The sequence below is a fragment of the Macrobrachium rosenbergii genome, chromosome 12 (genome assembly GCF_040412425.1).
Source record: "Macrobrachium rosenbergii isolate ZJJX-2024 chromosome 12, ASM4041242v1, whole genome shotgun sequence".
NCBI classification, from domain to species: Eukaryota; Metazoa; Arthropoda; class Malacostraca; order Decapoda; family Palaemonidae; genus Macrobrachium; species Macrobrachium rosenbergii.
The window spans coordinates 25,283,609-25,302,753 of NC_089752.1; the positions used below are offsets into that span (position 1 = coordinate 25,283,609).

Genomic DNA, 19,145 nt, shown 5'->3' on the forward strand with positions numbered 1-19,145 from the left:
GCAGTGACACATTGTTCTGGTTCACCAATCACCGTTGTAGATTCAGGCCCACAGGAGCAGCTTCACCTCCTCACCCTTTAGCAGAGGATGAAGGTGGATAGGTCTCTGGCAGGAGACCCACCTCTCTCTCATCCTCCTCTGTCAGAGGAAGTGAGGTGAGGGCTAGCTTGGTAGCTAGACAACAGGAGCCTCTCTTTAGGAGTGCCATTGGACACTCCCCCTCCAGAGGTACTCTTGTCTTTCGGACACATCTGCTAGGGATAGAGTGCACACCTGAAAGAGTGTTCATACAGGAGTGTGGGACCAGAATAACAGACACCTCCACATCAGTGGCCTGAAACTCAAGGTGGCTTGCTTGCTTGCTTGCTTGCTTTTTTTTTTTTTTTTTTTTTTTTTTTTTTTTTTTTTTTTTTTTAGCCCAGCAGGAGTTTCGGGCCTGAATAGTGGAACACTCATGGTTTTGATGAGTAACAACACTATGATAATAGCATACATCAACAAGTGGGGAGGACTGATGTCCTTCCAATTGCAAGGTTGATGATGCAGGTACATGAGTGGGCAGCAGCACACTCACTGGAGCTGCCAGCCAGGTACATTCCTGGGTCTCGGAATGGGGTGGTAGATAAGTTCAGTCGCCAAAGCCTGCTGATAGGGACAGAATCCCTACACCAAGACATTGTGGAGAGACTCTCCAAATTATGGGGAGTCTCAGCCATGGTTTCTCCGTAACCATTGCTGATAACAGAAGTTATCAGAGTATGGCTCATTTGTGCTGGATGGTGGGTTGCGATGGAGGATGTTTTTCAAGGGCCCAGGGGCCATTTTAGAGGCTTATACCTTCTTCTTGGATTTTGTCTGATTCGTTATGTGATTAACAGGTTCTGATCACCCTGAATTTTAGTTTGACTCTGATGGCTCCCATTGGCCACACACCTAGTAGGTCGCAGTCATGCTGGCTGTGTTTTACAAGAAAGATTCCCCCATGGCACAGCCTTCTGTACCAGTATGTGAGAGGTATTACCAGGCAGTGGAAGTGATGGAGCTTCATGCCTGGAGACTACCCAACATCTGTGAGCAAGATGATTGGTTCTTGATGCATAACAAGGAAATGCCTGGATACTTTTCAGAATATTTAGCAGCTCTGTACCAGGGGAAATGAACCGTCTTCTTTAGTTGGTGTAGTCGAAGGGGTATCCCTCCAATCAGAGCTTCTATGCAGCAGGTAGCAGACTTTCTCACCCTTCTCCACCGTGAAAAGCTTCTCTTTGTCTTGGCCATTAAGGGCAGTAGAGCTGCCCTTGGCTGAGTCCTTCAGTTGAAGGAAATGGATCTCTTGTCCTCTTGAAGAATCTTTATTTCTGAGAAGTTTCAAAGAGTCTTGCCCACCCAGGGAACTCTGGCCCCCTGAGTGGCTTGAGATTCTCATCTTTAGGAGACTAGCTCATACTCCATACAAGCTGTTGAGTGGGTCATCAGACAGAGTTCTGACTCTGAGACTGTTTTTTCTTTGTTTATCCTAGCCTCAGCGAAGGGAGTAGGCGAGCTTCATGGCCCTCAGAATCTGTAGGTCCCTGACACCGGATTCGAGTCTGTTTCAGTCCCCTCCAAGAGGACTTTGTGGATATGATCGTAATGAGATGCTAATCTGTCCGATTAGAGTGCTGTGGTACTACCTTCAGTGAACTCAGCATCTCAAGCCTGAGTGTCATGCCTCTTTGTTAATACTGGCTTGGCCACGAAAGAGGTATCCAAGAGCACATCCTCTTTCGAGTTTCGTGAGACAGCAATGGGCTTGCTATTTGCTTGATGAATCAAGCGGGATTTCAGCCCGGGCAAGAGATCACGAAGTCAGGGGCATCGCCCTGCCCCTGTCAGTTCAGCAGATAATATGGGCAGGTATGTGGTTGCACCAGACCACATTTATCTCATAGTATTGTAAGTTTGTGGATACACTTTTCCTTGGATCTTGTGGTTGCTGCCCAACAAGTTGTGTGGTTCATCCGACTCCCTTAGGGGTCACGTGCATCTTATCTCAGGTGTTCGGTAAGTGGGGAAAAAAAGGGTGAGTGACTGGTTGATTGTATGTTAGTTTTATAAGTTAATCATCATTATTTTATTTTTATTTTCTGCATTAGTGAAATGGTATGGGCATTACAAAGTGTATAAAAAGCACATGTTTAATTTTATAAGTGGTTTTTATAGCAAAGCATTCCTTATGTTTAAAAGTATCTGTTCTTGTTGTGATGTCATAGGATGAAAATGGCAAGAGAGAGCAAAATGTAAACAAATGCAGGCGGGAGTGTTGAATAGAGTGTAGTGCTGTAGAGAGAGCTCTCTGATGGGTAGGTTGGTAATTTTGGTTTGTAAGTCTGTTTTGTGGTTGTTGTAGTCGTAAGTTGATTGTATAATAAAAGAAGAACAGCGTGAACAGGTGGGTGGATCGCATAATTGAAGCATTTTTGGATGGGTTAGGATAGATAAAATTCAAGTGGTAGCAGAGTGTGGTTGGTTAAAAATGGACGGATCTGATGGTAAACTTTGGGAGATGAAATGGAGAAGAGACTGTCCGAGATTTAGCGGAACACAGGGCGATTATAAAGGATGGCGAGGACAAGTCGAAGATTGGCTTGTGGTGTGTGGAGAAGTGAAATATCTGGGGATAGAGATAAGAATGAGCTTAAAAGGAAAAGCTTTAGAAGTAACAGAAGAAAGGAAGAATCTTGGGAAGAGGTTGATGCAATTTTAGACACAGGATGTAAGTCAACAATTTGTGGGGAATTGTGACTAGCACTCGTCGTGAGTTTGAATCAGGAAGAGCTGAAGAGAATGAATGATACTAAGAAAGAGTCTAATAAAGTATTTAATTTCGGTGAGTCATCATACAAGTCGAAAGGAGCAATTGAAATACCAGTGATATTGAAAAACAAAAAGTTTTATTTGAAGACAGAAATTTTGCAGAGTGAAGTACTGTGGTTAATAGGTAAGAAAACCATGAGTACAATGAGTATGACTATGAATTTGAAAGAGAATTGTGTTAAAATAGAAGTATTAGGGGAAATGAAGGTAAAGTTAAGAGAAGACAAACAGGGCCACTTAAGAATACCAATTTTGAGGAGGAAGGTAGAAGAAGAATTGTTACTGGAGGGATGGAAGGGAAAGAGTCTAAGGGAAATTAAAGGTGCAATGAAGTTACATCTACAATTTGGTCACGGAAGTGGAGATAAAATATGGAAGCTAACAGAAGAAGCACAGTGGAGTCATGGTTTGAGAGAGAGAAAGAAAAAGAAGAAATAAAAAAGTTAATAACAGACTTAATCGCAAGTTGTGAGGTATGCAAAAGATATAAAAGAAACCAGCTAAACCAGTAGTGGGATTTTCTTGGAGTAAGACATTTAATGACTTTGTAGCGATGGATGTGGGAGAGATAAAAAGAGAAAGTTCTTGGTAATGGTAGATATGGCAACGAGGTATTGTCAGGCTTTTTGGATAAAAGACAAGAAACCAGAAACTATTATAAAGACTCTTATCGACAGGTGGTTTGCTATATTTGGAGCACCTTCTAAAATATTATCAGACAACGGGGGAGAATTTCAAAATAAAAAAGGAGGATGGCAGAAAGATGGAATATTAAAATATTGGCCACAGCATCTGAATCTCCATGGAGCAATGGAATGTATGAAAAGACGGTAGGCATAATCAAAGAAAGCTTAAGAAAGATGAAAGATGATGAGGAAGTGGATTGGTCCATAGCATTAAGGTGGGTAATGAGTGCTAGGAACTGCTTAATAAATAATGGTGGTTTCTCCCCTAACCAATTAGTATTTGAGAAAAACCCTTCTTTGCCAAATTAATGGGAGAAGAAAGTTCAAGTCCTGCAAGCACAGAGAAAGGTATGGAAGAAAGCATAGTAAGGGATACACTAAATGCAATGCGTAAGGCCAGAGAAGTGTTTATCAAAAATAAATGTTGTAATAAAATAAGAATTGCTTTAAACAAAAATGTCAGAGAACATAAATTTGAAGAAGCAGTAGTGGGAGACGAGGTATTCCATAAGAGAGAAAATGAAAATGAATGAAGAGGACCTGCTTGGGTAGTGGGAGTATCAGATAAAACAGTAGTGGTTAAACATGGGGATTCTCTAAGAGAAGTATCTAGAATACATGTTACTAGGATTCAAAGACTATCACCAGAAAAAGAAAAGATACCTAAAATAGCCAAAACACACACTGTGAAGGATGAATCCCTTGCATCAAAGGAAGGGAATATTGATGGGCAGGAAAGAAAGGAGATGATAATGGGCTGGAGAAGGAATGCAGACTATAGAAAGAGATTTGGCAGAGGAAATCCTGGAAGATGAAGGGGAAAGTGAGGTACTGTAATAGAAGAAGAAAGTGAGGTAATGGGAGTACTAGAATTCAGAGGAAATGGGTTAGAGCTATAAAAACAATGGTTGATGAAGGTGATGGACAAATATTGAGCCTTGCAGGGAAAGATCAAACAATCTTGGGGTCATTTGTGTAGAGATGCAGTCAGGTGACAAGGGATGGAATTTGACAAGGAATTATAGTCATGAAAAAAACTGAAAATGATGAAGAGGTTTGCTGGATTCGAAAACAGAAGCATAATTAGGCTAAGAAAAAAGAACTGCAAAGTTGGAGAAAACAAGGTATATGAGGAGTAAATGACATTGGACAAAAACCTATACTGTATCTACAAGATGGATAGTAACTGAAAAGGTAAGGGGAGGAAAGGATATGTGAAAGCAAATTGTTAGCTGGGGTTTGAAGAAGAAATGGCGAATGGAAAAAGATCTCCTACATGCAATGCCAGAAATTTTAAAATTTTGTTTGACAGTAATAAAACTGAAAGTGGAATTGTTATGCGTTAGATGTAAAACCATATATCTGCCTCATGGTGAAATACAACTTGAAAAGGTATATTTAAAACCACCTAAGTGAGATGGTTGGAATGGATTATGGAAGTGAAAACTGTTTATGGGCTCAAAGAATTCCTTAAAGGCATGGTGTTGTAAGGTAGTAAAACTGGTGGAGGACTTAAAAGTGAGAAAGTAGATTAGAAACTAATATATTCCTTTTGGAGAAAAGACAATAAATTGAATGGTATTTTATGTACACATGTAGATGATTTTTGCTATGGAGGAACTGAAGAGATTTTAAAAGGAAACAATTGGGAAGAACAAAGAAAGTAAAGTTTTTCTGGATCGAGTCCGTGTCAGCGGTGAAATAATATTCAACTTATTTCGTAATTCCGTTGCTAGATACAAAAAGCTAAATGTAAGTTTACTACCCAACGGGGGGGGAAACCTGTTGTCATATGGAGTATTTTCTTAATACAAGCCTATTCAGGTTCATAAGCTCATGATCTGAGGCGGTGATTGGAATTTAGAGGACCTTGCAATCAAGTAGAGATTCTCCTGCAGTATATTAAAATGATCTCTGTTATTATTTCACCGGCTGACCTGGAATCAGAAAGGATTTTTGACAAAGGAAAAATCTATTTCGGTAATGTCACCCTGTGAGTTTTTCATTAGGACAATTCTAATTAGGGTTAACAGGAATAGTGTTGCCTTGTGTACAGTCAGTGTGTGGGCTTATGTCGGCAGTTGGGAATTGAGTATCATACAGGGTCCGTGGTTATGGTAATACCCTTTACCAATATCATTTCTTGGAGCTAGCTCTGAGTGAACCCAGCTTTTTCTCTGTTAAGCAAAGCTTTTAAAATAAGTGCTGAAGGATTTCTGCGGAGTGACTCAAGAAATAGATTTTCAAAAAATCTGATTAAGATAGTAATAAGGAAAAACTAATCGATGTCATTATAAATTCATAAGGAACCAGAAGTGATAATAAGTATTAGGACAAATAGGATTAAAGAATATAGATTGGTAAGACAGTTGGAGGAAGCCTATAGATGCCAGAAATATCATATGATGTAGAATTAAGTAAAGCTTTTAAGGAAAGAATGACTCAAGGTCTAATTAAAAAAGCGAGAAAAACTCAATTAGGTTAGTGTGATATTGTTGACCTATGCAGATGCTTCATTTGGGAAGAATGGTCATAGGTTATGTGATATCTTTCTGGTGATCCCATATGGCGAAATCAGAAAATCCAGAAGGGTAGCAAAGTCCACTGAAGCAGAAGCTCTTGAGTGTTGGGGAGGCCATAATGATTGATATGTTTCTAACATTTTGTGGGAAGAGGTAGTAGGAGGAAGAGAAATTAGAAGCACTGGTGAAAACTGATAGTAAAACCTAATGACTGCAATAAAATCAAGTACTGGAGTAAGTAGTAAGAGATTAAAAATTGATATTGCAGCAATAAGAGAAACAATAGAATCTGGAGAAATAAAGTGAGTGAGATGGATAAAGAAAGCATCAAATAGTTGATGTATTGACTAAAAAGCTTGAGTTCCAGGAGAAAGTATTAGGAAGTGATGTGAGGGTAAAGGGTGAGAATAATGGAAATTAGAGGGATTAGAATAAGAAAAGGTGGAGGGGAGGAGAAGGAGATAAGTGTGATTGTATGTTAGTTTTATAAATTAATTAGTCATTATTTTTATTTTTATATTCTGCATTAGTGAAATGTATGGGCATTACAAAGTGTATAAAAAGCACATGTTTAATTTTATAAGAGGGTTTATAGCAAAGCATTCCTTATGTTTAAAAGTATCTGTTCTTGTTGTGATATCATAGGACAAAAATGGTGGGAGTGAGCAAAATGTACACAAATGCAGGTGGGAGTGTTGAATAGAGTGTAGTGCTGTAGAGAGGGCTCTCTGATGGATAGGTTGATAATTTTGGTTTGTAAGTCTGTTTTGTGGTTTTTGTAGTCATAAGCTGGATTGTTTAATAAAAGAAGAATAACGTGAACAGGTGGGTGGATCGCATAATTGAAGCATTTTTGGATGGGTTAGGCTAGATAAAATTCACTAGTATCCTCCCTTCTCTCATTTACCTGTCTCTCTCTTTAGACAAAGAGACAGGTAGTGAGCCGTCACATGCTGAACGGACAAGTTTGTGGGTGACAACGTGACAAGGGAATCCTGTCCTTCATCTTACGTAGATAGTTTGGATGCATGTCTCCCCTCTCTCTAGGCAAGGGGAGAGAGGGATAGACAATAAAACAAACCCATTGGCCTTATTAGCAAGTTTTATCGTCTCCTACTTGGGTTCTTTCAAGCCTTTTTTCAAAGTAATGATGCAACTCATCACAGTACTTCAAGCCCAGAAGTCTAGCAGTTGCAACATCCCATATGTCCATCAAGCTAAAGGTGTGGGATTCCTTCCTTAGCTCTTCCAGACCAGGAAGGTACTCCCGGGTGGTTAGAACCAAACAAGTCGGTCCAGAGATTTACCCAGACTCCACCCTCCGATGTGTAAGTCTCCTATGTAAAGACTGAAGGTTTGTATTTGATGTAGGAACAAACTGCAAAATTTAAAGTAATATGTATTTTTCTTAACTTACAAACCTTATACCTTATTCTGATACCTGGACCAAAAGGGAAAGTGGAGTGCAGACAGACATGTGGGCGAGGCATCCCCCCTACTGTTGGTAGCTAACGACCTTGTTTGAAGGTTAACGGCCATTCCAGCTCGCGTTTGCAAGCAGAATCCAGTGTAAAGACCTTTAGGTTTGCGTGTTAGGAAAAATACAAATTACTTTAAAATTGCAATTTTTCATTGACTGCGTGTCATTTTTTTTTATTGTTACCATGAGAAAGAAGAATAATTCCAATTGTTTATCATTTCATGCTGCTTTTTGTGTCTAGCAAGAAATGTGAAATGGTCTTGTATTTATTTTTGGTGATGAATTGTCCATATGCAGAATTTGATTTGGTACAAGAAATAAGCCTGGGACCATGCAAATTTTGTAAAAACTTTTGATTCTGAGGAAAAGAAGTGGACAAGGAATGATTCCTATAGAGTATACAGATTTGGAAAGAGGAGAAATTATCTGTTTCTTGAAATCCTCACTCAATCATTACCAACAGGTATAGCTGGAAGCAAGACATTTTCTTTCTACACTATATCTTTGGAGGTGTTGTTTACACTTAGAGCATTACTTGGGTCTTAACCCTTAAATGCCGACTGGACGTATCATACATCGACTAAAATTGTCTGTTGGGTGCCGAGTGGACGTACTGTACGTTGACTACAAAAAATTTCAACCTTCGGTCAACTTTGACTCGGCCGAAATGGTCGAAAAACACAATTGTAAGCTAAAACTCTTACATTCTAGTAATATTCAATCATTTACCTTCATTTTGCAACAAATTGGAAGTCTCTAGCACAATATTTCGATTTATGGTGAATTTTTGAAAAAAACTTTTTCCTTACGTCCGTGCGGTAACTCTGCTGAAAATTTCAGAAATTCTTTTGTCATTTTGTCGTAATTTTTGCACCGTTTTATATTAGCCGTTACATAAAGTTTTATATATGAAAATGTGTGCAATTTCATGTAAAATACAACAAAAAACAACCCAGGGTTGTAGTTTTATCAGTTTGGAAATATATTCATATAAATCACGATAACTGCCAAAATTTCAACCTTCAGTCAAATTTGACTCGACCGAAATGGTCAAAAAACGCAATTGTAAGCTAAAACTCTTACATTCTAGTAATATTCAATCATTTACCTTCATTTTATAACAAATTGGAAGTGTCTAGCACAATATTTCGATTTATGGTGAATTTTTGAAAAAAACTTTTTACGTCTGCGCCAGAAATTCTTTCGTCACGTTGTCGTAATGTTTGCACCGTTTTATATTAGTCGTTACATAAAGTTTTATATATGGAAATGTGCGCAATTTCATGTAGAATACAACAGAAAATAACTCATGGTTGTAGCTTTTATCAGTTTTGAAATATTTTCATATAAATCACGATAACTGCCAAAATTTCAACCTTCGGTCAACTTTAACTCGACCGAATTGGTCGAAAAACGCAATTATAAGCTAAAAATCTTACATTCTAGTAATATTCAATCATGTACCTTCATTTTGCAACAAACTGGAAGTCTCTAGCACAATATTTCGATTTATTGTGAATTTCTGAAAAAAAAAAAATTTCGTTATGTCTGCGCGTGGTAACTTGGCCGAACATCTCAGAAATTCTTTCGTCACGTTGTCGTAATGTTTGCATTGTTTTACGTTAGTCGCTACATAAACTTTTATATATGAAAATGTGCGCAATTTCATCTAGAATACAACAGAAAATAACTCTTGGTTGTAGCTTTTATCAGTTTTGAAATATTTTCACATAAATCACGATAACTGCCAAAATTTCAACCTTCGGTCAACTTTAACTCGACCGAAATGGTCGAAAAAACGCAATTATAAGCTAAAACTCTTACATTCTAGCAATATTCAATCATTTACCTTCATTTTGCAATAAATTGGAAGTCTCTAGCACAATATTTTCGATTTATGGTGAATTTTTGAAAAAACTTTTTCCTTACGTCCAGCGGTAACTCGGCCGAACATCTCAGAAATTCTTTAGATCACGTTGTCGTAATGTTTGCACCGTTTTATATTAGTCGTTACATAAACTTTTATATATGAAAATGTGCGCAATTTCATGTAGAATACAACAGAAAATAACTGATGGTTGTAGCTTTTATCAGTTTTGAAATATTTTCATATAAATCAGGATAAATAGAAAAAATTCTACTTTCGGTCAACTTTAACTCGACCGAAATGGTCGAAAACTGCAATTGTAAGCTAAAACATTTACAGTCTAGTAATATTCAATCAATTAGCTTCATTTTTCAACAAACGGGAAGTTTCTAGCACAATATTTCGATTTATGGTGAATTTTTGAAAAATTTTTTACGCCCGCGCGTTACGAATTCATGCATCATTTTGTGATAATATTTTCTCTGTGTTGCTTTAATCATTTTACAATTTGTTATATACCAAAATCATTGCAATTTAGTGTACAATACAAAGAAAAAAAAAATAACCCGTTAGCTTTAACCGTTTTGCTCACAGCACGATTTGTATACAATTATATATGAACATTTTTTCGTGCTGTCATATATTTCAATATTTATATATGATAATGATATTTTTTTTCATTTCTGATGGTTGCATACTAAACTTCAGGCAATGACAAAAAAAGGAGCCATAAATGAACTTAAAAACTAAGCGTGCTGTGATTTTTTGAAAAAAACTTTTTTTCCGCTTCGGCGCTAACTCCCGAACGCCGCCGGCATACGGGAGACGATTTTGTAAATAGAGGCTCAGTGTTAGAGGGTTAAGCATTTCATGGGTCTTGCATGTTTAGTCTGGGTCTGCAGTGTCTTGTATTGTCTGTAGGAACTCAAGATCTTGCTTCCTCATCCTGGTGAGTTAGATTACTTCACCAGATGAGGAAGAAATTTACTTCTTCATTGTTTGCATGTCCTCCATTCTAAGACTGGTCCTTATGCTATCACTACTTGATCTGGCCAGAGGCTCACTCTTTTTTTGCTTTCCATAAAAACTTATTGCATTTCCTCTTAGATGAGAATAATCAGCTTTGAATTTCAAAAAAATTACAACACGTTGAATTTTAATCCTTTTATCGTTATATCATATTCTTTTGTGTATAATTCATGACTGTTAATTAGTATTTTTGGTCCTTGTATCATATGTTATTTTAATTTACCAAATTAAAAAATCATAAGAATTAATATCAAACATACAGCTTAAGCACATAGTACATTGAGAAAAACAAAACAAAGAACCAAAGGTAACCCATCATTGTGAGCAAGATTATAAAACAGTGCTATACCTAGGCTGCTGAAAAATAACGTGAAATAAACTTTAATTAGCTCAAGAATTACATGGTATAAACAGAAGCAACCCTCTAAAGAAAATGCAGTAGAATTAAGGAAAATCTTTCAAAATGCACAGCAATGATTGTAAATAAAATTGTCAGTATTCCCAAAACCCCAAGTGGCAAGGATGCCACTGGCCCCAAAGCAAAAACCATTCTGTGGTGATGCTAAAAAAAAAAATAAAATAACACAACTAATAATCAAGCTGAATTAAAGGAAAAGTGGAATGAATGATGAAAACAACAACACTAATATGGCCAAATCCTGGGAGAGTGACATAAGTTGCACTTGAGATTGACTGGCAATAAGGTGTCTGATAGGTGGCCAGGACTTATGTAATGAGACTCCTGTTGTTTATGATCAGAACAAGTTGGAGGTCCATCATTTGGAAGGCAATATATGATTAATGGACAAGTATGAGAATGCTTTTAGGTAAGGTTTTTATCAGCTTTTCCTCATTATGGATCATATTAGTAAATCAGGTTTTTGCCATTGATGTGTAATGTCAGTCTAAATAGCCTGTTCAGCACAGATTTTAAAAAACAGAAAAATGCACAAAGAATAGAAAGATCACCTAATTACACTTTCAAGCAGTATAACGTACACAAGAAAAGAAGGCCATGGTATAGAGGCTGTAGTAAAGTCCAAGGATTGAGAACATGTTTATATCGTCACCAGGCATAAGATAACTAAATCACCACAAATAGAAGCTTTTAAAGTTCCTTTCAGTCATGTAGAACAAAGTGAGTTTGTGAGGAGATTAGATATAAACTCCTTACACCTCAGGTATGAGAGAGACTGGCCCTCAAGTCACCCAAGTGAGAAGCCCTTGTAGTGTTATTAGTCATCAGCTGCCAATTTTATAGTTCTCATGATAGCAGGGTTAATGTTGTTCTTCTGTGACTGTTTGTGAAGCAACAGCAGTTTGACAGGTTATCAGGATTTGAAATGGACAAGTCTTCAAAGATTATTTGTTGCAGTTAAAATAATGGCCAGTACAAAAAACAATATCCATGGAAGTACCATACTTAACATCTCAGCATTTTATTCCTTATATGATATTTGTCTCACCTGCTCCTGAAATACAGTATTAAGTTTCAGAATTTCTTTTTGTCCTGAAAAAAAATGAGTTTCTAAATCATAAATCATTATTAAAAAGGTCTTAAAAGGCTCTCTACGTAGTTTCATCGGTATGGACTGTATTGGGTCATTTGCTAACTACAGTAGTTATGAGGGGCCTTGCTAAAGTGATGATGTAGAAAAGCACCTTGATTTGGTAATTTTTTTTTTTTTTGTGTTACACAAGGAGGTTTGTGAAGTTGTCACTGTACTTTTGTATGGCTAATACATTGACTACTAATCTATACTTTTTCTATTAATTTCAGGTCTTATCTAAGGAGCATGCAGCTCTTGAAGTTACATCTGGTGTCCACACCTTAGTAGATCTTGGAAGTATGAACAAAACTAGGATAGGGAAGGTAAGATGAATCATGTTTTGTTTTGTGTTTTGCTTGATGTAGCTGTATGCTCATTTTTAAATATTTGAAAAAAAACTTCTGCATTTAGAAAAAGCTAGCAAGGATCACAACAATTATGTAAACAAGGCATTTTACCCAAGACAGTGTTACTGATGGTTAATTCAAGACACTGCTTAAATAAGTTTATATTTAATTTTATGTTAAGGAAGAAACAGTGCATTAAAATGATCTGTTAGGAACAACTCTTCCAGGAATTCCTTTCATAGGCAAGCCCTGTGAGAGTCCAGAAGTGTGACAGAGTTCTTGTTAAATGACTGTACAGGCAGTCCCCGTTTAACAGCGGGCTCGGTTAACAGCGATCCGGTTTTATGGCGTTGTCTAGCGATGTAAATTGACAATTTTCGGTGCCGAAAATCGCCGATTTCCGCTTATTAGCACTGATAATTGGGTATTGGCGCCGATACATACCTAACAGAGGCACCGGTAACCGAAAATCGGCGCTTTTTGGCGCCGAAAATTGCCAAAATCGCCAGTTTTCAGTTAGCAGCGATTTTCGGTTATCATCACACCCTCAGAAACGGAACCCCGCCGATAACCGGGGACTGCCTGTATTGCAATACACTCCCTGAACACCTGAATTAGCCCTGGTCACTGACCAGCCCAAACTATATCCCCATAATTTTACCCACAAAGTGGGTAATTAACTGTCAGCGTTACCAACGCTACAGGAAAAATCTTGTCAAATGAGTTACCTGAGGTACTGTTGACAACGCTGCTGCAAATACCGGCTGACAGAGGCCGACATCCCCAATTGTTATTAGTTCGCCGTGCTGTGCGGGTGTGTCCCACATCAGGCGAACTTTTGGTCATTTAGCCCGCCCCACATTTAAAGGATTTGGACATCAGAATACGATTTTGGACTGTTTTCAATGCCTTTTCTCCTGGATTTATACCTTATTGGCTGGATTTGGAACTTCTCTCCCAGTTTTAACTTTGGATCGGTACTTTGGACGTGATTGGATAAGTCAGACAAGAAGACGTCGCCATCTGCTAGCGCCGCTGCTTCCACTTCATCTACATCTTCGACGACTGAGCCTTCTACGGCTGGAGATGCTGCCGCTCATCGGTCCTGCACGTCTTGCAAGCGTAGGATGATTACCCTCAAACATGATTGACATTGTTTGCATTTTATGTAGGAAGGTTCAATGTAGTATCAATCAGAGATTTGACGAGTTTAGGTCTTGGTCAGTAGATCAAATGGAGGATTATTTGAAACACAGAAAATCCTTTGCCTTGAAGAGTAAGCATAGGTCAAGATCAGCTGTACGGTTACAGTCAGTAGATAAGGAAGCATTAGATTCAGAGTTATTCAAGAAGTTAGAGGACCGTTTATCATCCAGTATGTCTAGCCTATTTCTAGCCTGATGAGTAAGTTAACAGAGAATAGAGATAGTGATAACAGTAGCACAGTTGATTCTAATCGTTCTTTTTCAGCCCCCCAGCCTGTTCCAGAACCAGCCCTAACGAGTGCTGGGGGTCATGGAGAACCGCAAGCCTCAAAGGTAGGTTCTGCTGGGCCCTCCGGCACGGAGCAGGCAGTGTTGGCAGCAGATTCCCCCCTTCCCACTCAAGGTGTAAGTTCTGAGGTTGATGCAGAGTTAGGTAAGACAGACGAGTAGGAAAAATAGGTTAGGAAGTGTTCAGGAAGAGAAATGGAAGGTGCAGTCTCCTTCGGGTTTGGGTTTGGTTGGTGTTTCTAGTGTGACGACTTAGTCTTGGATCCATCTTCAGTTTTATTTCCTGCTTCAAGTTCTTTACAACAGAAGGTTTCTAAGTCCGTGGTTCATCGTTCGGATGTGGTTTTGGGTTTGTCAGGTTCTGTAGTGTTGGAGAATGCTCCTTCATCCTCGAAGGCTCCTTTTCCTTTGGTAGATGAGTTTGGTTTGTCTTGCGGTAGTGGTAATTCTGATGATAGGTTTTTCAGTTTGGCTCAGTATAATGCAGGATTGTTGGGTTTTTCAGTTTGGCTCAGTATAATGCAGGATTGTTGGGTTTGTCACAGGGTTATAGATTACTAGTTAGGCAATGTTTTCAATTTTGGGTTTCCCAATATTCACGATCATGTCTGAAGAATTTTCCTGAGTTTGCTAGTGATGTCTGTCGATTATCAAGGGAACAGAGTGATCTGGATTTTCTTTCTCTAAACTGTGGCCTCTTTTTGCTGCTTCTGAGTTTTCTTTTTCTGTGTTGAACTAAGCCTTCTTCAATGTCTTTACACAATCTTCTTTGTCGGGTCACTCTTGGTCTTCTATAGCTCATTTGTTTTCTTTGACATTAAGTCAGCAGAGCAAAGAATTTCATTGGTTCAATCCTGTAATGTTGGAGTTTTTCAGCAGCTCCTCTCTCTCTTCCGGGGTTGAGTGGAGTATACCTTTAGTGGGGCTGTCTTCTTTTAGCACCTACACGGGTCCTGTAGTTTTCAGGCTTCTGGTCTAGATGCTTCACAGGCAGTTGCGGAGTCTTCCACAACTCCGTATTTTCATTCTTTACTCGGTTTAAAAAGGCAATGTGTCCACCACTGTTCTTGCAGATGCTACGGCATTTGGCGTTTCGTCTGCATCATCGTTGAGTGTATCAGTACCAGTGGTGTCCTCAACCCCTCCTTTTCACCAGCCTTCAGGCCAGGCTAGCACTTCCTCGGCCCCTAAGAAGTCCTAGTCTTCGAGGGGATCCTGTGGGAACACCCAACCTTCTTCTTCCTCCAGAAAGGGTGGGCTTTCGCCCCCCTTTCAGCCCGCTTTCCAGTCTGGTAAAGGGGGCAAGGGGAAGCAGAAGAAGGGGAAACACTAGGGGTGGCATTCCCCCCTTGACTGCTGCTGAAGGTGGTGGGGTGCCTATCGAGCCATTGGGCAACATGGCAGTGATACGAAGCCGAGACCTGGTTAGTGGATGTCCTTCGGAAGGGATAGCTACTACTCTTTGAGTCTTGGCCACCCCTCACCATCACACCGGTTCGTCTCCGCACCCACGTTCCTGGATCTCTGAAGGACATCGCACTAATGCAAGAAGTGCAAGCCATGCTGAGCAAAGGTGTTGTAGAAGTCGTGTTGGATCGGTCCCCAGGCTTTTACAGCCGAATCTTTCTCAAAGAGAAAGCCACGGGGGGTTGGAGACTGATCATAGACCTCCCTCCCCTAAACCGTTTCGTTCACCAGACTCGGTTCACGATGGAGACAGTGCTATCCGTGCTTGCCTCCAGCAGGGAGAACAATTTCATGCTTACGGTGGACTTGAAAGATGCGTATTTTTATTTTCAAATACCCATTCATCTGTCCTCTCGCAAGTGCCTCCACTTTATCCTCGGGGAGACAGTCTTCCAATTCAGGGCACTCTGTTTCGGGCTCTCAGCCACTCTCTAGGTGTTCACAAGAGCTTTCACTCTGGTGTCAGCTTGGGCCCATTCGCACAGGATATGTCTGCTGAGGTATCTCAAGAACTGGCTGGTCCTGGCGAGCTCCTGCTCGCGGTTGCTACAGGACAGGGATTGGCTCCTCAAGTTTTGCCGCGATCTTGGGATCATAGTAAACCTCGAGAGGTTGGGTCTCAACCCCAAGCAGAGGATAAAGTACCTGGGCATGCTGATAGATACAGTAGTAATGAAAGTCTTTCCCTCGGGCTCTCGTATCAGCAAGTTTAGGAAGGCAGCACAGCTGTTTCTGTCTTGACAGGAACAGCCAGCTCAGCAGTGGCACGTCGTCCTCGGTCACCTGTCTTCGTTGGAGAAGCTGGTCCCTCTGGGGTGTCTTTACCTTCGGTCTCTACAGTGGAGACAGGAGTATTGGTCCCAGTCCTGAGACCCCCAGTCCTTTCTCATTCCTCTTTCTGAGGAGGTGAGAGAGGACCTAGACTGGTGGATGGACGACAGGAACCTCTTAATAGGAGTATGTCTTCATACTCCCCCACCGGACATGCTTCTGTTCTTAGACTCATTGACCGAGGGATGGGCCGCACACTTGGAGGAGTTACTGACTTCAGGAGCATGGCACCAAGATGACAAGCACCTTCACATCAACATCCTGGAACTCAAGGCAGTTTTCCTGGCTCTCCAAGAGTTCTGGGATCAAGTGATGGGACACTCCGTGGTACTGATGAGTGACAATACCTAGGTAGTGGTATACGTCAACAAGCAGGGGGTGTCTAGTATCCCTCTTGCTTCACCAGTTGACAATGCAGGTGCACGAGTGGGCGCTGGCTCACTTGGTAGAGCTGTCAGCCAGGTATATTCCAGGCAAGAGGAGTGTCGTGCAGACAAGTTCAGCTGCCAGAATTAGGTGATCGGAACAGAGTGGTCCCTTTACCTGGAAGTCGCGGGAAGGTTGTTCGACCTGTGGGGGCATCCAGTCATCGATTTGTTCACCACCCGGCACAACAGAAAACTTAAGGTCTTCTGCTCAGTCGTACTAGACCCATGCCGCTGCGAAGGATGCCTTCCAACATCCGTGGGGCAATCTCTACATCTACGCCTCTCCTCCATTCTGTCTGATTTGCAGAGTGATCAGCCAAGTGATGATCACTCCAAATCTCAGAATGATTCTGGTTGGGCCCAAATGACCTCAGGCCGTTTGGTATCCCAACCTGCCAGCTCTCCTTTCCATGGTGTCAAGAGAGATCCCCCCCCCCTGGCCCAACCTGCTGTGTCAACCCCACATCGAGCGGTATCACCTGGCAGTGCAGTCCATGTCTTCATGGCTGGAGGTTATCCACCATCTGCTGTGAGTGAGAGGCTTTTCGCGCTGTGCAGCATCGGAGATGGCTGGATACCTCAGACGATCCTCCGCAGCGGTATACCGGGAAAACGGTCCGTCTTCTGTGGTTGGTGTCATGGACGGGGTATCTCTCCGGTCGGAGCTACTGTTCAGCAGGTTGCAGGCTTCCTCGTCTTTCTTCGCCGAGAGAAGCTCTATGCGTTTCAGCAGTAAAAGGCTATCGGGCAGCACTCTGCTTAGTCTTGCAGCTGAAAGGGGTAGATGTCTCCTCATCCTTCGAGATATCTCTACTGATGAGAAGCTTCGAGAAGTCTTGCCCACCCAGGGACCTCAGGCCCCCTGCATGGGGTGTGACTCTCATTCTAAGGAACCTGACTCGTGCACCGTACAAGCCTTTACAAGAGTCATCAGACAGGGATCTAACCCTCAAGACCATCTTCTTGCTTGCCCTGGCATCGGCGAAGAGAGTTGGCAAACTTCACAGATTTTCCATTGATGTTAAACACTCAAGGTGATGGGGATTGGTTACGCTTGACTTCGGCCCAGATTTCGTAGCGAAGACTCAGGACCCATCGGTCCCTGACACTCAGTTCGAGTCCTTCATGATCCCCTCCCTAGAGGACTTTGTTGGTAATGTCTCAGACGAGATACTACTGTGCCCTGTTAGAATGCTGTGGTGCTACCTGAAGAGGACTCGCCATCTCTGGCCTGAGTGTTGACAACTCTTCGTTAGCGCTGGCTCGACCAAGAAAGAAGTGTCCAAGAACACGATCTCTTTCTGGATTCATGAGACAATAAGGAGAGCATATTCTGCTGCTGGAGAAGATGACACCGTGCAGCTTAAGTCTGAGAGCTCACAGTCCATAGCATTGAATCCATCCTCACATTCTGGAAGAACCTGTTGGTCCCACAAGTTTTGAAGGCGCTGTTGTGGTCCCAACAGACCACCTTCACTTCCTTCTACCTTCGGGATGTTGCCCATAAGTCCCTGGACACTTTTTCCTTGGGTCCTGTGGTGGCTGTTCAACAAGTGTAGCTTACCCAGCTCCTCTAACAGGACAGGTTGCGTCTCGGCTAAGATGTACGGTTGTGGATGTGAGAATGAATGTGGAGTGACTGGCCTTTCTTCCCTCTCTTCATCTCAGCTCTCTTCCTATGGGCAGGGAGCGGACGTGCCATTACATGCTGGATCTGGTGGTCGATGCAGGTAAGCACTTAACTAGCGCTTCCATTCTATTTCCTCTCAGGATCATAGAAGCAATCTCGCTCCTTCCTCTAGCAAGGGGAGGAGGGAGACCATGACAATAAGACAAATCCAATGCCTGTATTTGCCTTAATGTCACCGACTATCAGGGTTCTTCTTAGCCTACTTTGCTTGAACTGACATTTCCTCATTCATGCAAAGGGACTCAGTCTGACAATTGATCTACGCTTTCTTACAACCCGAATTATTTTTGTCAGCAGTTTTCCTTCCGCTTCATCGACTCAGGAAGGGAACACAAGGTGTGGCGAAGTCCATTCAGTCTCACTCAGATTCCTCCCTCCAACCAGTGAGTCATCTTAATATAAAGGACCAACGGTTTGTATATCGTGTTGGAACAAATCACAGTTTTTTAAAGTAAATTGTATTTTTCCTAACTATACAGACCTGAGGTCCTTTACATTATATTTCATGTCCACCTCATGCCACCCCTTAATCTGACACCTGGGCTGAAAGGCAAATTGGAATGTTTACATATGGGCAGGCGGTACTTCCGCCTCTTGGACGGTAGTTAACTGCTTAACCATCTTGTTCGAAAGTTCAACGGCCGTTTCCAGCCTCACTGAAAGTAATTCCTAATGTAAAGGACCTCAGGTTTGCATAGTTAGGAAAAATACAATTTACTTTAAAAAATTGTGTTTTTTAAACATCTAACTTACCTGGTAGTTATATATATAGCTTAAGTCCCTGATGTCACGCAGAATTTCAAAAAACTCACATGGGTAATCGCGATCGGGTAGTCAGGTGAACCACTGTGCGCCTCTACCCAGGTACCTGGAACCATTCAACTATTCTTCAGATGTTC

General features: G+C 41.0%; 1 protein-coding gene across 2 annotated transcripts in view; it reads left to right on the top strand.

Annotated features, from left to right (window-relative positions):
• The window catches only part of LOC136844447 (mediator of DNA damage checkpoint protein 1-like), a 214,415-nt gene that overhangs the window by 42,349 nt on the left and 152,921 nt on the right, over positions 1-19,145 (top strand). For both annotated transcript variants that reach the window (XM_067113693.1, XM_067113694.1), the window contains exon 4: positions 12,221-12,313. In XM_067113693.1, coding sequence (XP_066969794.1) covers positions 12,221-12,313 — 93 coding nt within the window. The remainder of the gene's footprint in view (positions 1-12,220; positions 12,314-19,145) is intronic.